This window comes from Lactuca saligna, chromosome 6, assembly GCF_052625555.1.
Source record: "Lactuca saligna cultivar CGN05327 chromosome 6, ASM5262555v1, whole genome shotgun sequence".
In the NCBI taxonomy this organism is placed as follows: domain Eukaryota; kingdom Viridiplantae; phylum Streptophyta; class Magnoliopsida; order Asterales; family Asteraceae; genus Lactuca; species Lactuca saligna.
In genome coordinates this window covers 154,977,493-155,002,583 of record NC_136422.1, presented here as the reverse complement: position 1 = coordinate 155,002,583, position 25,091 = coordinate 154,977,493, and the positions used below count along the sequence as shown (strand labels likewise).

The following is a 25,091-nucleotide window of genomic DNA, read 5'->3' as shown; positions in this document are numbered from 1 at the left end:
TTTTTCAGAATAAAAAAAGATTAAGGCCGGAACTTGACGGGTATTTTTAATAAAAGAAATAAAGTTGGTTACTAAACGACGAACTACCTCACACAAACCATTTTTACGTATATTACTCTAAATAAATACCACAAACGTGTTCCTAGTTTTAAATATATATTCCAAATAATAATTGAATATACTATATATCGAGAATTTGAATTACCAAAAAAGGAGGTTTATAATTTCTTTCTTTTTTTGTTTGCCTATAAAATAGTTAGATATATAGTTGTAGTTTTGCATTCAAATAAAAAACAAGGAGAAAGCTTCCATGGATTTTATTCTAAAGAAACCACATGCGTTGTGCATACCAACCCCATTTCAAGGGCATATTAACCCAATGCTAAAACTTGCTAAAATCCTCCACTCCAGAGGGTTTCATATTACCTTCGTTAACACTGAGTTCTACCATCAACGACTCCTTCAATCTCAGGGATCCGACGCCCTAAATGGCCTCCCTTCTTTCTGCTTTGAAGCCATTCCAGATGGCCTTCCGCCAGCAGAAAACCCTGTTGCCACCCCAGATGTTCTATCCTTTTGCATGTCCGTTGATGAAATTTGTTTGGGTCCTTTAAAAAGCCTCCTTACCAAACTGAATGCTTCATCTCCACCGGTCACTTGCATGGTTGCTGACATATTAATGGGCTTCACCCACGATGCAGCCAGAGAATTTGATATCCCCGAGATAGTTCTATGGACGAGCGATGTTGGTTCTCTAATGTGTCTTCATGAGTATCCGAATCTTTTGGAGAGAGATTTGGTTCCACGTAAAGGTAATAGTATATATATATATATATATATATATATATATATATATATATATATATATATATATATATATATATATATATATATATACTCTCAGTTTCTTTAGGACATGAAATATATGTATACACTGTACGTAGTTGCTTATTTCAAGGTGATTTTATCATTTATTTTCTACAGATTCGAGTTTTTTATCAAATGAGTATTTAAATACCACGATTGATTGTATACCAACTATGCCTGGTCTGCGTCTAAAAGACCTGCCTTCATTCACTAGAAGGACCAGCCCTGGTGATGAATACATGCTTCAATATTTGCGTTTACAAACAGAGAGAGCGAAAAGCGCTTCCGCCATCATCTTCAATACCTTTCATGAACTAGACGGTGATCTTTTGGACACACTTTCTTCAGTCTTTGCTCCCTGCTATGCTGTTGGTCCTTTTCACTTACTAGAGAAGGAAATTGATGAACCATTACCGATCGTCAAATCAAGTCTTTGGAAGGAAGATAACAACTGTTTGAAGTGGCTAGAATCTAAACCACCATCTTCAGTTATTTATGTGAATTTCGGTAGCATTACAGTGATAACACATCAACATCTACTTGAGTTTTGTTGGGGACTTGCAAATAGCAATTATCCGTTCTTATGGATAATACGTCCGGACCTGGTGATTGGCCAATCTGCAGTACAGCTTCCATCAGAGTTTTTGGAAGAGACAAGCAGTAGAGGGCTGTTGGCTAGTTGGTGCCCACAAGAACAAGTTCTAAATCACCCAGCAATTGGAGGGTTTTTAACACATAGTGGATGGAATTCAACAATTGAAAGTATTTCCAGTGGAGTCCCAATGATTTGTTGTCCATTTTCAGGTGACCAACAAACCAATTGCTGGTCGTGTTGTAACAGGTGGGGGGTTGGCATGGAGATTGACAATGATGTAAAGAGAGAAGAAGTTGCCAAGCTAGTCATTGAGTTGATGAATGGAAAAAAAGGGAAAGAGATGAGGAAGAATGCAACAGAATTGAATAACAAGGCCGAAAAAGCATGTGCATCTCCTTTTGGTTCATCCACTGTTAATTTGGAGAAAGTGATTCAGCTGCTATAAGCAACTCCAAATAAATAATTATCTGTTTAAGATGCATGTGCGTTTATGATCATATTCTGCTAAGTACCGTTTGTTTGCTCAAAATAATCGATGTTTTATCGTTGATGTAGTTTCATTCTCTCCTTAATATATTAATCTTCATGCGACATCATCTTATTAAATATCTATACAACTTTATTTTTACCGCCGGCACACTACTAGAAAAAGGTTAATAGAGTCCAGTTGAAATTATAAATATAGTACGTATATAGAGGGCGTATTAGTAGAGGGGTGTATTAGATTACAAACATAATAGAGTACTACTTTTTACAACCATAGCATACAATCATCTAATACCCCATATATACACATCTAATACACCAATAAATAACCATACTTGATGTCTCACATCCCCATTCCTTTCCACCATTCATGATTGCATTCCAGCCTTATTAATCAGCCAATTCCATTCCATGAATGATGTAGAATACATGGATCACCATTCCAAATGAAACAAACTCTTCAGTTTCTACAAAGCTTTTACCATGTGAATTGTAACTGAATGATCAATCTCCACAAAATACAAACCTACTATATGATTCCATTCCAACCATAAGAAGTGGGACATCACTGATCATCTTTTCATTTTAAGAAACAGAAATATATATATATATATATATATATATATATATATATATATATATATATATATATATATATATATATACACACACACACACATACAATGAACCACTTAGTTTATTAAACATAAAAACATTAATATTCTTTCAGACTACAATCTATACAATCTAAAAGACTATCATTTGTATACCTAGTTAATTAAACATAAAAATATTCTTAAATTTGTTAATGTCACAACTTTGACCTCTCTTTCCCCTTTGTAACTGATTCATAGTATGCCTACAAAAACATGAAAACTTAGGATTCAAATCTATAAAGTATCGATATCTTCACTTAGCATATTAAATCATGATTTATATATTAAGTAAAAAAGAAACATTCATATATCTGAATCTATTAAGTTTGGTTCAAGTTAAATCCATTCTAAAAAAGAAACTCCATTTCTATCCACCTTGAGGACAAGGGTTTAGATAAGGGTAATGTGGGAAATCAGCAAAATAAAAGAGCATCTTCTTAGTGAAGGGGTAATTTAGATATTTTACCTTGTTTTAGTTTGTTGCACGCAGTACTTATAGCGGGTACATTTTGACTACTAATCGGTACATTGAAGCTGTTATTGATTTGTTCCTGTTTTTCTGATTTGAACTTATTAGTCAGCTTATAGCATAGAATGTTAATATGATTTACCACAGGAAAATAACAAATGCAAAGGGGAGAGAAGTTGTCTAATTTGAAGGAGTTATTGTGCTAGCTAAACTTGCAAAACAAAGTTCTCATATCAAAGATGTCCTCGAGGAATCCGTGAAGACGGAATTAAACTAGACTAGCCAGCATTTCCCAATCCTTCCTTCTGAAATATGGTAACTCAAGAATCGGAAACGGTGAATAACTATAGTTGTTTCTATAGAATATAGAAAACATATAACCATAGAATGAGGAGATATTGTAAAATCATAAGTGTGAAACAGTAGAATCTAAGAAATAGGCCATGGAATGTAACCACAAACATATAATAAGAAATAGGTATGGCTATTAATCCTAAACATATAATAAGAAATAGAAATTGTACATGCATTACAATATATGGGTACATTGTTTGACCTTTTACAGATAGGAGGGTCCAGAGTGAGTGAAAACCACAAACGTGTGAGGTAGGTTAGACTGCATCAGCAAAGAGGGTAAAACAACTTTTTGTCTTGTGTAAAGGAGACCAAACAAGAACCTTAGGCAAGACAAGAACATGGACTAGGATGTTGTATTGAATTTTGAAATCAGTGGCTTACCCTTCAAGCCTTAAAAAGGAAAGATGAAGTTCAACATTGTATCGACCCCTGTAATACAAAGATACTCCCATTATAGTGCTTGATAAACAAGATAAAAGCCTATTATGACACTTGACACATGGAATAGAGGCAATACCTTGGTGTAAGAATCGTAATGATTTCAAAAGTGACAACAACTTCTTCACCTCCATCCCCATCATCTGCCATGGACATTATTTTATCTACGAAAATCTTATAAAATGTAAAAATTTATAAAATATATAAAATGGAACTCCAAATGCAGCCATTAACAAACTAACAAAACCAACTAACATTACATTGTTAATGAGGCATCCATGGCATTAATGAAGAAGCCAAAATATAAATTGAATCAACTATGTCATCTTGTTGGCATTCACGTCTGTAATCCAAAGTAATAGCTGATGTCAACGATTTCTGTTGGAATGCTCTTTTGAAAGAAAAAGTAAAAGAATGAATCAAGATTCACCAAAAATATGAACAAATTGCAAATATTGTTTCAAGTTAACCTCAAGAGCCCATCCAATGTAGTTAATAGTGTTAACATGTTTGTTCATATCATGATCAAATCACGTAGGTTTTGTGTGTGTGTGTGTGTATATATATATATATATATGTGTGTGTGTGTGTGTATGTATGTATATAGTCACCACAAGAATAGAGCTTATAACTTACCACAAGTCCTAGTCTTGAATATTCAACAGGATCTTCAAGTTTTGTTATTTTCTTCAAACTATAACTATTCTCTTCAGGAAATGCTAGTATGGAGTGGAAGCCAAAAACTCGAAACTGTAACAACATTATTATAGATGTTAACTGAAATAATATCATAAATGAAGGAAACTATACGTGAGTGTTATAGGGCAAAAAACTAAGTATTCTTCTTTGACATCATCAATGACTTTTTGTATTCTTTTAGTATCCTCATTCATCATCACCAATTTCCTGCAGACTTGATCATTTAGCTAAAAGAACAATTGAAGGAGGTAGAGAAGAAAATAAATTTAAAAAACACACACCTTTTAGCCCTTCCATTGATATCACCATTGGAATAATCTTTGAGAATCCAATCACTTCTAGTCCCTATTCTTCCATCACCTTGAACCCAAGTCTCAATTTCAATCACATCACTCCTGTTAAACATCATGCCATACAACATAAAGAAAGCTTCAAATGAAAAGAAAATGAATATAATAAGGTGAAAGTTTAGATGAAAGAGTTTGGTGATAGATTTACTAAGCAGGGTATATGTATACTTCAATATGAATTTGTAAAGTAACCCATATGAGATGCAATTTCCTCATAGTAGTTGCGGTGGCAAATCCATCAGTAGAAAACCCAACACTCTAAGCATGATTACCTCCAATCTCCTAAAAAGTAATAGAATTTTACAGGAAAGGCTAACATCAAACTAAACATGTACAAAGAAGAGGGAAATAGCAATCTCTACATATCATATGAATAGTCATGTTCAAGGAACAAGTGTGCATGGATGCTAAAACATAATAACCTTTAGGAATAGTAAACCACTAAACAATCATATATTTGCAAAATTAATTTGAAAAATCATCAACGTTTGTTGATGCACTTCAAATTGCACCTCAGCCTAATTGAATCAGAAAACAAAAGGGAAATACTAAGAACATGAACAATCATCTGGAAATTTACCTCAGAAGATATTGTTCTTTTTGATATACTCCATCGCCTAATTTGAATTTTAAAGACTTCTTAAATCCATGTAGTTGATCATGATTGAATAGGTAAGGATTAGATTTTGAATTCAGGTAAAACAATATGAATTATCTCAATCAGGCATTACATCGAACACTTTATGTGAAATTACAAACCACATTTTTTTTTACAAAATAGGAGAGAAATGAAATGATATAGCCATATCGGAGAATGATTCGCAGTATATATTTGGAAACAGATTAAAATCACACGAAGAAGGCCAATTAAAACACTAGAAAATCTCAAATACAAAAAAATCGATAGAGGAACAAATCGAAAAGGAGATGAAATGTCCATGAACATTCGTACATTCTTGACAAAACTAGCAAGTAAATTGGAGGAGGAGTCCTTGGACTGAAGATGATTAGTCACGTGGTTATGGTGAGGAGATGATGAGTGAACGCTGAGAGAGGTGTTGAAGTCGTGAAAATGAAAAGAAGAGTGCTTTGGTGGTAAAATAAATAAACTAATTAATAAAAAGTAGAACACACTTGGCGCTCATTTATTTCCTAAAAAAGCAGGCGGACAAAAATAAAAAATAAAAATATAAAATCAAATTAGAGTACGGTCAAAATACACAACCGTACTCTATCATGTGTATCGTATTTGCAGTTTTCTAGTAGTGGCAACACATTAAACATATGTTAAATCCTAATAATCATTTTAATTTAACATTTGAATAATCATTTTAAATCCTAATAATCATTTTAATTGATCATTTGAATAATCATTCAGCTTCTCCAATAATTACCCACACCCTTCTTTAAACATTTACTTAATTCTAATTGTCATCTTATTTAACCCCTATATAACTTACCTTGTAGATGCCATAAGTCCCTAAGTTCATAGCCAATTTCAATTATTTGTAACTAAATAGGTCAAGAGTTGATTTTGATCATTAAGATATAGAATAGGCGTACCAAAAAAAAAACATTGGATTGTGTGGACAAATGTAATTAAAAGCAAATATAAAGGGTGGCTGGAAATTGGCAGCCTTAAACCTCTTAGCCTTTCTTTGCTTTGAGAATAGTGGTAGACCTCGAGATGTGATAATTTGGGGCTTTGGATTCTCGAGCTAATGGCCACTTTGCAAGGGCAACTCAACCATATCTTTTTCTAAGATATGCCTGCAATTCTAAAATGTCTAATATTCTCCGAACTGAATTCAATATTACTATATCTCAAATATCAGTTAGTCCATTACTAATTGATAACTAAAACGTTGTATTTATCTTCTATTATTCTATCTAAAAATGGTCATATATTTTTAGTTCGCTTAGAGCCCCCGAAACGGTTGAGCCACCCTACGTCCTTGGTTGCAACGCTCTGATGCCCACAATAGGGGGGGGGGGGGGGGGGGGGGGGTTAGGGTGTCATTAAATTATTCACCTTAATAGAGCCCATGATTTCTAGAAAATTGATTTAGGGAATAAGAAGTTAGAAGATTATGGCAGGTTCACTATGAGATCCCTTCATTTAGGTTGTGTTTGGCGCACTACAGCTAGCTGATAAGCTAGCATATTTTTCGAGCTTTTTTATGTTGTCGTGTTTGGTAAGCCAAAAAGTAGCTTATAAGCTAACCTTTGAAAAGCTACGTAGACTAGCTTTTTAGGAGGTTTTTTTTAATTTCCAAATACACCCCTTAATTAATTATAGAAACACATACTCTCACATGTCCTTTTATTGAATTTTATATATTTCAGCTAGTTTTACTAAACATCATTTGTTATCAGCTAGCTTTCCAGCTATCAACTAGCTTTTTATTTAACAGCTAGTTTTTCAACTATCAGCTAACAGCAAACTTTTCAGCCAATACGCCAAACATAACCTTACTCACTGATGCTAGGTTTCTAGAGCACAGTGACATATCCACTCCGCCACTCATTGGTGTAAACATGTTCCGATCAAAGTCAACTTACTCTTTTCGATAACTAGGCTCAAACGCCTTCCTAATCGATGTAACGTGGATCATAAAAGGCATTCATTTACCATCCCTAGCTTGACTCTTTTCAAATAAATTCCAAGAATCTAAGACTCATCTATTGCTATGTTGCTATGTTATCCTGGATTTTCATGCGAGTTCGTTCATTTGTGGTGCCTTATTTTTAAAGCTAATGCAGTATCTTGATGCGGGGCTGAAGATGAGAATGATTGGTCATTTAATTATGTTGGCTTATGTGCGAGTCTAGTTGGGTTGCAAAACGGAAAAGTCTTTAATGACATGGTTAACACTTACAAGAAATATATAGGTTCCTGCTCATTAAGGTGCAAGCTACGAGTTGATCAAAAATAAGATTAAAAAAGGTAATTTTATGGAGTCTAACTGGTGTACAAGTCCTAACCTATTTTAATACTTTTGTAAGTTGCTAGCCCCTCTATAGACTCATAAAAAAATTGCTTGGTATTAAAAAATTATAGAATCAGTATAAGAATTCAATATTCTATCCTTATTTACTTCTATATATTCTTCGTATTTAGTTCTTGAATTGTTGACTCCTATTACAACAAATTTCCATCCTTCCCGTTGTATTGCTTTTGTATATAATCACTTTCCTTGTACTTTGTATTTGTGTGATCGAAATAATCAATAAATAATCAAATTCTTTATGGTATAAGAGCAAGTACTACTGCTCAATTTATCAACCATAATAAAAAACTGATAAGTTCATAGCCTTTGACAAGAATGACAACAACAAAAAGAGTGAAGAGAGCGGACCTGATGTTAACTCTCCCACCAGTCTTGATTTGTCAGTTTATCCACGAAAAGTGCACATGAATGACACCTTGACGAATAACAATTATAAAAATTGGGTTCGAGAGATGGAAAATTTCTTGTTTGCCAAGATCAAGATTGGGTTCATTGACGTATCGATAATAAAACTAGAAAGGATGGAAGTAAAGTACATGAGGTGGATGTGGTGTGATCCAATAATAAAAGGGTATCTTACCACTACCATGGAAAATGTGATCCATACCAGCATCAAATATGCCACCACTGTTGTTGAGATATGGTTAGACCTCTGTGAGAGGTTTGAAAAAGAAAGTGCGTCACACACATACAAACTGAAGCAAGCAATCTCAAATACTCGGCATGATAGGTTAACTATTTTAGCATGCTACACAAAGCTTCGAGGACTATGGGATGAGACTCGGTCAGTCCTCGCTACTCTTCATTGTAGTTGTGACAAATGTGATTGTGTTTTGGGAAAATCACTTGCTAAATTGAAGGAGAAAGAAAGGTTATATGAGAGGTTATATGAGTTTCTCATGGGCTTGATAGTGAGTTCTCGATTGTGAGAACATAAATACTAGATTTGAAACCGACACCATCTCTTGGATTTTCTTATGATATTGTTGTTGAGGATGAACAACAAAGGTCCATCACTAACACCAAGAGAGCCCATGATGAAGCAAATTGGCTATCCGGATTGGTGGCAAGGAAAGAACAAACAAGATAAAGGGAAACCAAGGGTTGCTTGTATCGAGATTAAATCAAGCCCAGCTGAAGGTCTAACTTTTTTTTTGGAAAAAAAGAGTCAAATTGACTCTTGGATTGTTGATATAGTAATCACTAAACACATGACCAACAAAACTGATATTCTTGAGAATGTAATGCCTTCCATCGATGAAAATCTTGTAATCATAAATACTGCATAATCCATTTATGTCAAGGGAGGAGGAAATCACACTCTATCTAACAGGATAAAAGTGAAATATGTTTTGCACATTCCTGATTTTAATTGCAATCTTTTATCTGTTAGTAACCTTTCAAGTGATTTAAAGTGTGTTGTAACTTCCTGTCCGGATTTCTTTGTTATGCAGGACCTAACATCGAAAAGTTTATTGGAGCGGATAGATGAAAGATGACAAAACATCAAAAATGGTCCATGTGGTTTGTGAAAATCTGAAGTTTAGTCCCTAATCTTTAAAAACCTCACAAATGGTCCTTGTGGTTTCAAAACTTTTACCAAATTGTCCCTTTCGTTAACTCCGTTAGCTTTTGGCCGTTAAGTGAAGGGTATTTATGTGAATTCACTGCTACAGGGACCATTTATGAAGATTTGCCTTATTTTTTTAAAAAACAAAAAAAATATAATTATTTAATATTAAAAGGTCTCTCTCTCTCTCTTTCTCTCTCTCTCCCCCCCCCCCTCTCGTCTTCTTCCTAACCCTTTTGAATAATTCAGGGGTCAAATGAACAAGTTTACTCCCTCCTTCTTCACTTTAATGTCCTCTACCAAAACCCAAACCAGCAACATTACTTTAATCTCATCCCCCCTACTTCACTTAATCCGGTTTAGTTCAAGAATCATGGAAATTCAAAAATGAAAAGAAACCCCTAATAACCCATTTCTTGTTCATAGTCTATGATCACTAAAACATGTAATTGCAGTCATACAACTCTTGATGATGGTAAATTATGTTATAATTACAGATTACAGTAAACCCTAACATCAGCAAAATCACCGAAATCAATAGTGAAAGTAAGACCCTAACAATCAAATTGGTTAATCAAAACCAGACAAAGATATCAAATAACCTAAACAAGCAATTTGATTACTCCTTCAGTATCTCATCATCTGCCGCCAACCAACCAGAATCACAATCCCATATACAGTCCCCATCAGTATTGCTGAAATCAACCCCATTTTTTATCAACTTCAAATCTCCCAAAACAGAACTACAATCAACAAAACATCTAACCAACTACAGGTTCAATCCATAGGGTCGATACTCTCTTTATTTCTAACCAAACGTACCAGGGGCTTTACTTCTTCTTTATCCCTCCGTCCTTGATGTCCCACCATAAAAACCTGACCAAGAAAGATCTTCTGAATTAGTGTTCCTTTGTAGTAACTAGAGACAACAGTCCACATTGATTTGAAATTAGAAATAATAACAGGGAAGAGGTTGTTGTAGAGGCTAAGGATGATGTGGCCAACGGGTTCGGTATCACGAAAGAGGGCAATATCTGATCCTAGGGTTAGTCCAGATACGAAGTCAATGAATATGTAGTGAGTAATAGTGGTGCCAAGTTGTTTTTGTCGTGGCGAGGTTATGGAGAGGGAGGGGAGTGAGAGAGAAGTGGTAGTAGTAGAAATAAAGAGAAGAAAGCGATAGTGGAGGTGGAGTTTGGAGAGAGGAGCAAAAGGAGGATGATAAGGAGGTAGGGGTGATTGTGGCTGAGCACCTAATGGTGACGATGTATTTATTGATATAAAGAGAGAGAGAGAGAGAGAGAGAGAGAGAGCCTTTAATATTAAATAATTATATTGTTTTCCTTTTTTTAAGAAATAAGGCAAACTTTCATAAATAGTCCCTGTGACTGTGAAATGACATAAATTCCCCTTCACTTAACGGCCAAAAGCTAATGGAGTTAACGAAAAGGACTATTTGTTAAAAGTTTTGAAACCACAGGGACCATCTGTGAGGTTTTTAAAGATTAGGAACTAAATTTCAACATTTCGGAAACCACATGAACCATTTTTGAATTTTTGTCATCAAAGAATGGTCTATATCAAATGGAAATGCTGGGAATGAAGAGAAAGGCTTTGATGTCGAAAAGTGATATATGACGCAAGAGGATAGGGTATGCTGGTGAAAAAAAAAAGTTTAACAAGATAAGTTTTCTTAGAAACATTTCTTTCTAAATCTTGTTCTAAATCTAATCTTACTAGACAACCTTTTCCTTTTAGTATTACAAAGACAAACGCTTGTTTTGATTTATTGCATTGTGAAATATAGGGTACATATCGAACCCCTTTGTTTTCAAAGGTAAACTACTTTTGAACAATTGTCGATGATTTTAGGAGAGTTGTTTGGGTTCTTATTCTTAAACACAAACATGAGGCAGTGCATGCTTGATTGATTTTTATAAGATGGTCAAAACTTAATTTCATAAGAATGTTAAATGAATAAGGTGTAACAATAGTGGTGAATTGACATTGAATAAGACGGTGAGTTATTATTATTGGATTAGTGTCTAAGTCCATAACTATTTTGGTATGTACTTGACCCGATGGTGCATGGTCCTTTTGGGTTGCCTTCACCAAAGCAACTTGATAGGATTAATTATGGAGAGAGAAGAGTAATTATGATTTATTAATATATTATGAGAATAATATATATTAAAGGAGAAATCATATTGTTTAATTAATATTAGTCAATAATTAATAAGAATTAATTTTGTGGCTAAAAGAGATTAATTAAATAAAGGGGACTAGAACTGTCAATTGTGTGATAGTTGGATATTAGGCTAATGGACTCCATAGAGGATGGAGTGGACGAATTCTATGGAGAAACCCATTAGAAATCGTCCAAGGCCTTTAAGGAGGGAGTCCATGGGTTGCTTAGGGCCTAAGCAATCAAATTAGGGTTTCCTTGTTAGATAACCCTAACAACCTCACTATTTAAGGACCCCCTAGGGCACCAAAAACGTGGCCAACTAATTCCTTAGGGTTTCTACACGTTTTTGGGTGCCTCCTCTCTTATCATTCTTCATCCTCTTGCTCTTGGTGTTTGTGAGCCATTAGAGGAGTGACACTTGTGACTCTAAGCTTTCTAAAGCCATTACAAAGGAGGATTTGAGATTGTTATTGCTACATAACAATCAAGGTAAGATCTAAACCCCAATATTATGTTAATATGATTAATTATATGCTAGATCTAGGGTTTATAGCTTTGGATATTCAATTGCATGTTCATTAGACAAACTAGATCCAAAAGCTATTAGGGTTTGCATGTTCACCATAGGAATGATGTTTGGCTCATAACCCATCAGTGGTATCAGACCCATGACTGTTTGTTTGATGTATTTGATGCTATTATGGATTATCCTTGCTTAAAATTCAAAATTTAGGGATTCTGGGGGCTGAACTCGCCGACTCCATAGATGAACTCGCCGAGTTCATGGTGAACTCGCCGAGTCCATGCCTGACTCGATGAGTCAGCTGGTCAGAAAGAGGGAAAATCAGGATTTTGTGCTATTTTGGCTGTGGGATAGTTACCAAAACATTTTTTATTGATATAAATCAGTTTTTTATGATATTGGGTGATTACCTTTGCCAAAATTAAAGATAACTTCCTTATATGATTAGATTTAATTATTTGAATTATTTGGTGAATTATCTTGCAAGAATTTTGACTAGGTCAAATTAGATAACCACCAATTAATTGTTAATTGCCTTATTTGAATTTTGTGATCTAGAATATTCTTAATAAAGTTTGAAAAAGTTTCAAATTAATCCCTAGGTTTTATAGTTTAAAGTTGAACTTAAAAGTTTTGTTTTTGAAGTTTAAATAAGTTAAACCCTAATGTTTTGAAATGTTTCAAAACTTGCCCTCAAGTTTTGGAATTTAAAAGTTGATTAAAAGTTTAATTTAGAAATGTTAAATTCTAAAACCCTTAGTATTGCTTTGAAAAGTTCAAATCACACCCTTATGGTTTTATTTATTAATTGAAGTGTATAATTAAAAGAGATTTAATAAATCCATAAAGTTTTGGTTTACATTTAATCACATTAAAATTAAAATTTATTAAATTAGACCACCTAGTATTTTAAAAGCGTAAAATACACCCAATACTACATATAACATTAAAGTCTAGTATTATATATGTATGAGTAAATAGTCAGTCTTACCGTTAGTAGGCCTCATTCACGAAGCTGGTCTATAAGGGGTGTTTAAGGAAATTGCCTATAAAATGGAGATTAAATGGGTATCCACTCTTACCCACCGCACTCTTGACTAGTGGAGGGTCGTTAGCCGAACGGGTAGGATAGGACAGAAACCCTCCATTATAAGTATAATGAAGTACAAAAGTAACTAAATTCTTTTACAAAATTCCTAATCTTAGTTACTTTAGGCAAAAGTGAATTGATACAATTCCATGAAATTACACTTTGTGCCCTTGCGAAGACATTAATGGAGCGTGTGTGGTTAACCGGCACACTAAATGGTTCTAAGCAAAGGTAGCAAAGGGTGACTCATTGTTTGCCATAGTTTGGTGGAGCATGTGTGGTTAACCGGCACATCGAATAGTTGACTGTAACATTGGGGGGCACCATGTAAGTTTGCATGGTTATTCACACCCTGTTTTGTGATCCTCGGCATCCCAGTTACAAATCAAGGGGTATATCAAGATTTAAACATGTCATTGAAAAGTTAAATGAATCTCAAAGGATATAGGAATTTTCAATAGATTTAAAACTTAAATTTCCTTTTCAAAGGATGGTGGAAATTGGTAAATCGTCATTTACCTACCTTCAAATATTCTGCAACTAGATTACAACATCCCTCTTCTAGGTTGTAGAGTATTGTGTTAGATCCTAGCCTCGATGTTTCATTTGGGTGTCATATTAGGATTCTAATCAACTTAACTTGAATTTTCTCCCGTTTTGTAGATGTCAAAGTATGACAACTATGGTCTTCCTAAATCCCATGGAACAAGCTTTCCAAATGAAGATGATGTTCCACGATATGATCAAGGAACAAGAGATCATGCTTCACTTCCTCCACCTCCTCCAATTATTCTCCCTAACCCACAAGTTCGAAGGCTTGAAAGTTCAAGCTCACTCAATCCCTTTTGGCAAGTGAACATGGAAAACCTATGTGTGTACACGTCTTAGAGATAAAGTCACATATTGATAGGTTAAGGATGCTGGGTGTCGAGATTTCAGGTAAGTTGGCTTTTGACTGGGTTCTTCAGTCGCTTCATGAATCATATAGTGAGTTCGTTAGAGAGTACTATATGATGGATCATAATGTGACCCTCTTTGATTTGACCTGTTTGCTTATAGTTACTGGATCAGCAATGATTTGGCGAGCTGGTCGAGCAAATTTGTCTGGTGAATCAAACTCTCAACCTTCAATGGACATTGAAAATGATGACATTGGAGATCCAAAAAAGGTAGATTCTGAGATAGTTCCTTGTGCCATTTCAAAAGAGTCCATTTGCTTCTATTGCCAAGAGAAGGGGCATTGGAGACGAAGCTGCCCTATTTACCTAAGAGATCTAAGAGATAGGAGAGTCAAAACATATGGCTCTACTTTAGGTAAAATCCATTAACTAACTCTTTTAAGTTCCTATTCTAGATTCTTAATACATGATGTGATAAGATTACATTTGATGTTTTGTAGGATCGAAGAAAAGAAAGGAAGCTTAAGGGAAGAAGTGAGTTGAATCTGATCATGAAGAAATGGATTTTGATCGCATTGCTTGAACATTAGATTCTTAAGCTACTACTTGAAGTTAGAATAGATTTCTTAGGAATATGTAAAAACATATTTTTTCAATTGAATTACATTGTAAGGACAAAATTTTCCACAATAAAATAAATTTTGATTTTATTTATTTATTTATCCTTGCAATGGCGTGTATGAAAAATTGATGTTTGTTTCTATTAGCAATAATGGATTTGATTCTTAATTATGTTATTTGTGGAAAGGTCAAGAATTTACTAAATAGGGAAAGTTTCTCATCGCACAAGTTTCAATTGGACAGAAACTTGGAATCATACAACTTGGTTGTATGATGAATGAGAAATTTCATATTTGGAAATTAGACTAATTCGTTGACAAAGTGTCAAGTGAAGGACTAGGAGATCGAGTACACAAGGTTGTGTGTTGATCAAGTCCACCACAAGAGTAACAAAGATATTTGTCATGATTTACTAAGGTTAAGTAAATATGATTATACTTATGAGATTAAGTGTAATTCTCAGTTAATTGAAAGAGTTTCAATAAATAGCAGAACAAATAAAAAAGAATCAAGTAGGCAGAAAGATAAAAGTTTCACTATTCTAAGAAGAAGAGAGAGTACCTTTTATTATGTTTTATGATAGGTCTTACTGATTAAGAACCACATCTCAATTGATCCTCTAAGTGAGTCTTAGTGCAATTGTATGTCTAAGAAGAGGAATCGAGAATTGAAGAAATGGTTAAATCAAGAAGTCAATCATACTTCGTTCCAATATCAAGTCTTAGAGTTATACTCCAAGATTGTGAAATTGAGTAACAAGTCTCAAGAAGGTTTATAACATTCATCAAATGTGGAATTTGGAAAAAGGTTTTCTTGTACATTTGAAATTGGAAAGTTGTGATGTCTTGGATAAGACAAAGACCAACTAGGACCAATTTTGTAAAGTGTTTTGTCTTGATAAAAGCTATACTAACTGTTGAATATTTTTTTGTCAAGAAATGTTTATTGACAATACAATCTTATATGTTAAGGAGTCAGTGGGAGTTTTAATGGTCTTGAAAGGTTTCAAGAACAAATCAAGAATAAACCTTACCAATCATCACTAGCACACGACTTGAGGTTTATGACATATCGTGTTGACATTATTTTGTTTCTGTGCCATTCCAATTGAGTTAATTATGGACATGATTTCTATGAGTTCTCATTTGAACGCATAAAAGGCAAGCACCTTGATCAATGAAAAGTACATTGATATGAAAGGGTGAGCTGCTTAACTACTTGGAAGATATGGTGGGCACTCGTGTTACCATAAGGCAAGAAATCAAGATTAAGAAAGTTCAGTTCATATGAGTTTGGATTTGTCGCAAAGTTTGGTTTTGACAAATTCACATGGATAGGAACACATACACCATAAAATCTAAATGTCATAAGATTCCCTCCTTCATGAAAATGACTATGAGGAAATGCTTTCACTAAGAGAGATTTAAAGAAAATAGTGATTGTGAAAATTGTATTCTCGAATTCGATTATAGTAACGGTATCCCTTTCCATATTTTGAATTGTGAGATTTGGCAATTAGTCTGAATTGTTTAGACACACATATGAGCTATCTAAGGCAAAGGTGTATAAGTTTAAGAAACTTAGATAAAGGATTATCAAAGCATTAGGTATTAGAAATATGAACTTCAGAAATTCAATAAGTATTGTTTTCTAGAAGTTCAGTTGTTTTCTAAAACATGTCAAAGCTAGTGGGAGCATAAGTGTTATGCTTATATGATAATAAAAGTGTGAGCATAAATGTTGTGCTTGTATGATTATTAAGGAAAGTATTGCAAGTTAGCAATATTAATTATAGAAAACAAGAGATATACTTTGCAAAGTCGTAAGGGTTGAAAAGTTGTTTTGCTATAATCAAGGGAGAGAATATTGTACTTCGTTTCAAAATCTAAAGCTTAGATTGAGAAATTTTAATAAATTTAGTCAAAGGATACATAGTGTGTTCTTAAATTTCGATTATGATTACGGTATCCCTTTTCATAGTTCGAATTGTAAGAACGAGACACATAAAATATTATGGCAGAAGATTGATAAAGTATCATATCTTTATGTAAGACATTATGCATCGTGTCCTATACGCTTCGGGTATAGGATTGATTGCCAGTGCTCTTATATTTGACCATTCTAAAATTTTCCAAATGTCTAGCATATTTAGAGGGAAAAAGGACTAGAAGCAGTTTTGACTAAAATAATTAAACAGCTATCAAAGGATGATCCAAAGCTCGCTGAGGATTGGTTGCTTGTGAGTAGTTGGAAGTATGGTATTGGATGACATTATTATGAATAGATAAGATTCTATTAAGAATGAATTGACAAATATGGAAATGTTTCCATATTGGGAGTTGGATATTGAGAATCTATATCTAGATTAGAAACTTTTATGCAAGAAGGATGTTAAAATGAATGTACTTTGAGTGAGAGACATCATACCTATAGTATTGTTTCTGATAGAGATTGACCAATTCTTGATGATTTTGAGCTATGACTTTACGAAATAATCATTGCATAAAATGTTAGAATCTAGCATAAGTAAAAAGAATTTGATATTCTTGTACTTATGATAAGGATAGGGAGTTGTGAAATGAGTATGATTGGAAATGTGTTCATTTGATCTATTTCACAAAGTAAGGACCGTAGGTAAACATTGTGTGCATGCTGAGAGCATGGGACAAGCGTAGTAATAATTCAAGTAGGAAGTTGATTACCCGAAACAACAAATAATGAGTAATCAATATGGTGAGTAAATAAAATGTTTTATTTATACCCAGAGTTTGGGGTCCATATGCGATTAGTATTATTCTTGTGTTTCATTTTGCATGTTTTGACTTACTAAATAATTAAATTGGTCTAGAACAAACAAATTATTCGAACGGACCACAGTCGTTCATATACTGGAAGTAGGTATGAATGAAGGCTGTCGTGAATTGGTGTGTGGATTGTCTAAAGTGTATTAGACATAAGCAAATGTTTTCTGCAACATTCATGAGTGCTTATGAATATGACTTTGAGCATTGGATTAAACCCACGCTCACTTGGATTACTTCATTGATTTTATCACGAGTGATTCGTGAGACGATAATATCTTATACTCTTGAAACCGAGATGTGTGAGTGGTATCTTGCGAGTCGGTTACACATTGACAATATGTAAACGCACCAGTAACTTGGTGTCATTAAACATATTGTTTTGTGTGATTCGGTGAGTGGGTGCAAGCAAGCATTGAATCAAAGTTTATCCATTCCTTTTATCCAAAGTGGGATGAAAGCGATATATGTGGGCCACTCGATGATTTAGTGATGACACCCTAAGCGCTTGGCCAAGCCAGGACTAATTTGATGTGTTCAATTGTAGTCTGTTGCCAGTCATCATAAATCGGAAATCGGGAAAACAATATAGATAGAATGATTTCAATCCATGTCTTAGTCTATACGATGTCTAGAATGGAGGAATATATGATCCCTTATCTAAAGGATACGCTTCTGATTAGATCAGAGTTGACAGTAGCTTTTGAAAGCTATGATTGCGGATCAGGATCTGAAGTCATACGCAGAATAGTTATTAGACTTATCCAAGTGGGAGACTGTTGGATTAGTGTCTAAATCCATAACTATTTTGGTATGTACTTGACCCGATGGTGCATGGTCCTTTTGGGATGCCTTCACCAAAGCAACTTGATAGGATGAATAATAGAGAGAGAGGAGTAATTATGATTTAATAATATTTTATGAAAATAATATATATTAAAGGAGAAATCATATTGTTTAATTAATATTAGTCAATAATTAATAAGAATTAATTTTGTGGCTAAAAGAGATTAATTAAATAAAGGGGACTAGAGTTTAGAACCGTTAATTGTGTGATAGTTGGATATTAGGCTAATGGACTCCATAGAGGATGGAGTGGACGAATTCTATGGAGAAACCCATTAGAAATCGTCCAAGGCCTCTAAGGAGGGAGTCTATGGGTTGCTTAGGGCCTAAGCAATCAAATTAGGGTTTCCTTGTTAGATAACTCTAACAGCCTCACTATTTAAGGACCCCCTAGGGCACCAAAAACGTGGCCAACTAATTCCTTAGGGTTTCTACACATTTTTGGGTGCCTCCTCTCTTATCATTCTTCATCCTCTTGCTCTTGGTGTTTGTGAGCCATTAGAGGAGTGACACTTGTGACTCTAAGCTTTCTAAATCCATTACAAAGGAGGATTTGAGATTGTTATTGCTACATAACAATCAAGGTAAGATCTAAACCCCAATCTTATGTTAATATGATTAATTATATGCTAGATCTAGGGTTTATAGCTTTGGATATTCAATTGCATGTTCATTAGACAAACTAGATCCAAAAGCTATTAGGGTTTGCATGTTCACCATAGGAATGATGTTTTGATCATAACCCCTCATTTATGCCGATAATCGAATTCTCCTAGAAACTATTTGTCCATATACCCCACAACAAAATGGGATTGTAGAATGGAAGAATGTATACTTACACGAAGTTGCTCAGGATTTAATGGTTTAGGCAAATGTTTCATCAAGGTTTTGGGGTAAGTGCACATCGACGGCCTCTTATGTCATAAATAGGATATCTTCGAAATTGATAGTAGATAAAACACCATACGAGTTATTATATGGTTATAAACCAAATTATGATTACATAAGGGTTTTTGGTTGTTCGGTTTACTATTGAAGCACAAAAACAAAAGGTGGCAAATTCAAAATTAGAGGAAGACCAAGAGTGTTTGTGGGTTATCCACATGGAACAAAAGGTTACAAAGTTTATGACCAAATCCGAACAAAATCATTGTTTCAAGGGATGTCAAGTTTGCTGAAAATGCTTTCCCTTTTTCATACAACTATGAGTGCAAATAAAGAAGCAAGTAAGAGTAAGACAGAGGTTCCATATGATGCTGGATATATATGTATTGAACCAAGTGAAAATAATGATGAAGAGTCAATGAAAAAGGATCAAATGATGATGAGCCATCAATTGACTTCACAACTGAAGAAGAAAGACAGTGTTAGGACGAAATTATTATCAAAAGTGAAATTGAGCATGTTGAAACGAACACGAATCCTCATATATAATGAAGGAGATGTAAATGAAACATCTCAAAAATATGACCCAAAAATTTTGTTTTTAAATAATGATAAAAGTCATAACACTGAATGTCATATAATAAAACCATACGTCGGGTATCTCAAAAGCCATAATAAAAATGTCATATCAAGAACTGTATCAAATCATATCTAAGTATCTGAACAAAACTCCCAGGAATAAAACTAAAGTTGTGGTGTGTGCGATGCCATCAACCCGAGCCCTTCCCCTTACTTGCAGAAGTACTTGAAACCAAAACTAAAACTGTAAGCATGAAGCTTGGTGAGCTCCCCCAAACTACCACATACCATACAACAACATATAAACACATATTGGGCCTTGCCCTCTACATCAGACCGAAGTCCGGAAACTATATCGGACCGAAGTCCGGAACTAACCAGGGCCTTGCCCTCTACATCGGACCGAAGCTCGGAAACTGCATTGGATCGAAGTTTGAAATTGACTGGAACCTTGTCCCCTGCATCGGACCGAAGTCCGGAACTAACTGCATCAGACCGAAGTCCGAAAACTGTCTGAGCATAACATAGCATGGCATAAACATATCAACTAGCATGAATACATCAACTACATACTGCATTGGGCCGTAGCCCGGAACACATAACACATAAATCATGTCTAAGCCACGAAGGCATCAAACATACTAAAACTGCATCGGACCGAAGTCTGGAAACTACTACTAGCTAAACGGGCCGGCATGGTGGCCTTAGACCCATTCTTACTGGAAGGAAACTCACCTCGTAAACTGGCTGGTGAATGAACCGCTCTGGAAACTGTCTGTTGTTTCTCACATATCTCCCGGCTACAATTTCCATAACACACTGAATCAAATACTGATAACTATACTGAGGGTAAAATGACTACTTTACCCCTGGTCAAAGTCAACCATATTGGTCAAAGTCAACATACAGTTGACCTGACTCGTCGAGTTAAGTCACCAACTCGTCGAGTCCTCACCCTCACTTCTTGCTTCTGATCGCTACTACTTGTCAAGTTTGGCGTAGACTCGACGAGTTCCCCTTCTATGCTATCTCTTAGTCAATCTGCATCCGAATCGCCGAGTTGTATGAACAACTCGTCGAGTCCTCCTTCAACGTATGAACACTCTGGCTGTGACTTGCCGAGTTCTATGAACAACTCGTCGAGTCTGATCTAGAGGTATGAAGACTGACTTGGACTCGCGATTCGACTCGCCGAGTCCAAAGAATGACTCTTCGAGTCGCATGCACGCAATTACTATTCAGACGATTCTACTCAAAACCAACGCATCCAACTGATAGATCTGGGCTCCTAAGGCCTGGTTTGCACGTAAAGGTTCCATCTTTACGTGCACATATACTCCTAAAAAGGTTTATAGGCTTAAGATGCATAAATAAGGCTAGATCTAGGGTTTATATGCAACAAGGTTCAATAAAGGCATTAGATCTGAGCTTCTAGAGCTCATTTATGGATAAATCCAGTGGCTATTCAACCCATTATGATCCCAATACTACTATCAGTCTTGGAGGTGGATAAAGATGGCTAAAATGGGGTTTCTAATAGAAAATAATCATAGAAACAAATTAGATCCGAATTGTACCTCAATGAACTCTGGATCAGGTTCTAGATCCTTTCTCTTCTCCTTCTCCCTGGTCTTTCCTTCCTTCTCTTCTTCAAACTTCAAAGAACAAGCACACAAACACTCAAATCACAAGGAGAGGATTAGGGTTTGGTATAGGATGCTCTGAGGGTAAATGAGACTAGCTTGGGGCACATAACATGGTTTAAATAGGGTGCAAACCCTTGAAATTAGGGTTTCTTCCAGAATGGCGGACTCGCCGAGTCCAGGATATGGACTCGTCGAGTCGCCCACTTACACGTGCTGGAAATCCCGCCTCTACTCGACGATTCGGGAAACAGACTCGTCGAGTCCCTCTTGAATACTTAGAACAATAAACATTAAGTAACATACCAGAAATGGGGTCGTTACAACTCTCCCCCACTTGTCTCAGACTTCGTCCTCGAAGTCTGCTGTTGCTGCATCTACGAACAACTCTGGATAGTGCTCCCTCATTTCCTCCTCTGCCTCCCACGTCCACTCAGATCCCTTCCGGTGTTTCCACTACACCTTTACTAACCGAACAACCTTGTTCCCCAAGGCTTTCGCCTTCCGATCCATGATCGCTATGGGTTTCTCAATATAATTCAGGCCGCTATCAACCTGAATGTCCTCCAAGGGTACTACTGTTTTATCATCCACCAAGCACTTCCTTAGCTGAGAAACATGGAAAGTGTTGTGGATCTGACTGAGTTCTGCCGAAAGATCCAACAGATAAGCAACACGTCCCACCCGGGCCAAAACCCTAAAAGGACCGATGAACCTGGGGACCAACTTGCCCCGCTTCCGAAACCTGATTACACCCTTCCAGGGTGATACCTTCAGGAGGACCATATCGCCCACTTGGAACTCCAAGTCTGAATGCCTCCTATCGGCGTAACTCTTCTGCTGACTCTGCAATCTGCAGTCTGCTACGAACCTACTGGATCAACTCTGTCGTCTTGAGCACCACTTCGATGCTCCCAATGACCCTCTGACCGACCTCGCCCTAACAAATCGGGGTCCTACACTTCCTCCCATAGAGCATCTCGAAAGGAGGTCGATCAATACTCACATGGTAATTGGTGTTATACGAAAATTGCGCTAACGGAAAATACGTATCCCAACTGCCACCGAAGTCTAGAACACATGCCCGCAGCATCTCCTTGAGAGTCTGAATCATTCTCTCGCTCTGTCCGTTCGTCTGAGGATGGAAAGCGGTGCTAAAATGGAGACGAGTACCCATCTCGTCGTGAAACCGCTTTTAGAATATGGAAGTAAAACGGACATCTCGGTCTGACACCACTGAAACAGGCACTCCATGTCATGCCACCACCTCTCGCACATATATATTGGCTAGCTTCTCAGCCGATATGCTCTCCTGGATCGGTATAAAATGAGCACTCTTTGTCAATCGATCCACTACAACCCAAATCGAATCTACTCCACGTGTGGTCCTGTGAAGTTTAGTGATGAAATCCATAGTGATATCCTCCCATTTCCACACTGGTATGTCCAACGGCTGCATCTTGTCGTGAGGCCTCTTGTGCTCCGCCTTAACCTTCCTGCAGGTCAGGCATCTTTCCACTTAACAGGCGACATCCCACTTCATGTAGGGCCACCAACAGTCAGGTCAAAGATCCCTATACATCTTCGTCGCCCCTGGATGGATGGAAAATCGAGACTTATGGGACTCCTCCATCAACACCTGCCGCACTCCGCCCCAGTACGGTACCCATACCCTCCCATGAAGGGTCAACAATCCTCGGCTATCGTAGTCAAAAGAAGCTACTCGGCCCACGATCCTCTCACACTTCTGCCTCTCCTCCTTAAGGCCCTCGGCTTGCGCCTCTTTGATTTGCTCCAATAATGGAGTAATCACTGTCATCCTCAAACAAATGTCTCTGATCGAGGCTGCTACTGCCTTGCGGCTCAAAGCATCGGCCACCACGTTGGCCTTCCCTGGGTGATAAAGGATCTCACAATCATAATCCTTCAACACATCTAACCATCGCCTCTGCCTCATGTTCAGATTCGGCTGGTCCATGAGGTACCTCAAGCTCTTGTGATCATTGTAAATGGTACATCGGACCCCATAGATGTAATGTCTCCAAATATTGATGGCAAACACCACTGCCCCCAACTCCAAATCATGCGTAGGATAGTTAGCCTCATGAGGCTTCAACTGTCTCGAGGCGTAGGCTATCACACGACCTCGCTACATCAACACTGCTCCCATACCTGTGATCGAGGCATCACAATATACTACGAAATCCTCTACTCCTTCTGGCAAGGTAAGAATCGGTGTCTCGTACAATCTCTGCCTGAGAGTCTCAAACACTACATGCTGCTTAGGTCCCCAACGAAACACCACCGACTTCGTGCTCAGTCGGGTGAGTGGTACTGCTATCTTGGAGAAATCCTGAATGAATCTCCGGTAATATCCTGCCAAACCTAGGAAGCTCCGAATCTCGGATGGAGATCTCGGGACCTCCCACTGCATCATGGCCTTGATCTTGGCCGGATCTACCAAAATACCCTTCTGGTTGACGAGATGTCCAAGGAATTGCACCTCACGCAACCAGAACTCGCACTTGGAGAACTTTGCGAAAAGTATCTCCCTCCTCAAAATCTCTAGCACCTCTCTTAGATGCTCCTCGTGCTGCTCCTGAGTCTTGGAATACACCAAGATATCATCTATGAATACTATTACAGACCGATCTAGCATTGGCCTGCACACGCGGTTCATGAGATCCATGAACGCTATTGGAGCGTTGGTGAGCCCAAACGGCATCACCACAAACTCATAATGACCATATCGGGTCCTGAAAGCAGTCTTCTGCACATCCTCTTCTCTAACTCGCATTTGATGATACCCAGAGCGTAAATCGATCTTGGAAAACCACGATGCTCCCTGCAGCTGATCAAACAAATCATCTATCCTCGGAAGTGGGTAACGGTTCTTCATCGTTACCTTATTCAGCTCCCGGTAATCTATATACATACGGTGCGGCCTGTCCTTTTTCTTTACAAAAAAAATCGATGCACCCCAGGGCGAACTGCTCGGCCTGATAAAATCCTTGTCTAGCAGCTTTTGTAGCTGCGTAGATAACTCCTGCATCTCCGGGGGAGCCAACCGATATTGTGCCTTAGCTATCAGAGCCGCACTAGGGATTAGGTCAATCCCGAACTCAACCTACCTCTCAGGAGGTATTCTTGGGAAATCCTCAGGAAATACATTCGGGTAGTACCGTACCACCGGAACATCATCAACTATCGTCTTGCCCTTCTCCCAGGCATCCAGAACATAAGCAACATAACCGACACAACCCTGTTGAAATTAACGCCTCTCTCTCACAGCTGTACACAAAACCGGTCCGCGTTGTGGCCTCTCGGCATGAATCACCAACTCTCCCCCACAGGGAGTGCGAACTCTCACTAACTACAGCTCATAATCTATCACCGCCCCATTGGGGCTCAGCCAATCCATGCCTTCTATAACCTTATTCCCTCGTATGGGAATAGGGATAGGGACCAAGTCCACTGGAAACCGCTCATCGAATAACTATAGAGAACATCCTTTATGT

At 36.8% G+C, this 25,091-nt stretch overlaps 2 protein-coding genes across 12 annotated transcripts; one reads left to right on the top strand and one right to left on the bottom strand.

Moving 5' to 3' along the window:
- The first annotated feature begins 265 nt into the window (after positions 1–265).
- Positions 266–2,068, top strand: LOC145003398 (7-deoxyloganetin glucosyltransferase-like). Its single transcript, XM_078962525.1, has 2 exons — positions 266–812; positions 985–2,068. The coding sequence occupies exons 1-2, from the start codon at positions 311–313 to the stop codon at positions 1,905–1,907; spliced, it is 1,425 nt and encodes a 474-aa protein (XP_078818651.1). The 5' UTR covers positions 266–310; the 3' UTR covers positions 1,908–2,068.
- A 559-nt stretch (positions 2,069–2,627) lies between these two features.
- LOC145003401 (FACT complex subunit SSRP1-like) lies at positions 2,628–6,003 on the bottom strand. 11 transcript variants are annotated; one of them, XR_013661949.1, is made up of 9 exons: positions 5,498–6,003; positions 5,086–5,199; positions 4,849–4,962; positions 4,505–4,774; positions 4,129–4,259; positions 3,948–4,032; positions 3,812–3,859; positions 3,071–3,689; positions 2,628–2,807 (listed from the first exon to the last, which is right to left on the bottom strand). XR_013661949.1 is itself a non-coding variant. In XM_078962526.1 (9 exons), exons 6-9 carry the CDS (start codon positions 4,022–4,024, stop codon positions 2,723–2,725), a joined length of 270 nt encoding a protein of 89 aa, XP_078818652.1. In that variant the 5' UTR covers positions 4,025–4,032; positions 4,129–4,259; positions 4,505–4,774; positions 4,849–4,962; positions 5,086–5,199; positions 5,498–6,003; the 3' UTR covers positions 2,628–2,722. The 11 variants fall into 11 exon arrangements, 1 of the variants encoding a protein (XP_078818652.1); XR_013661950.1 differs by having other exon boundaries at positions 3,071–3,163; XM_078962526.1 differs by having other exon boundaries at positions 3,630–3,689.
- Positions 6,004–25,091: the final 19,088 nt, after the last annotated feature.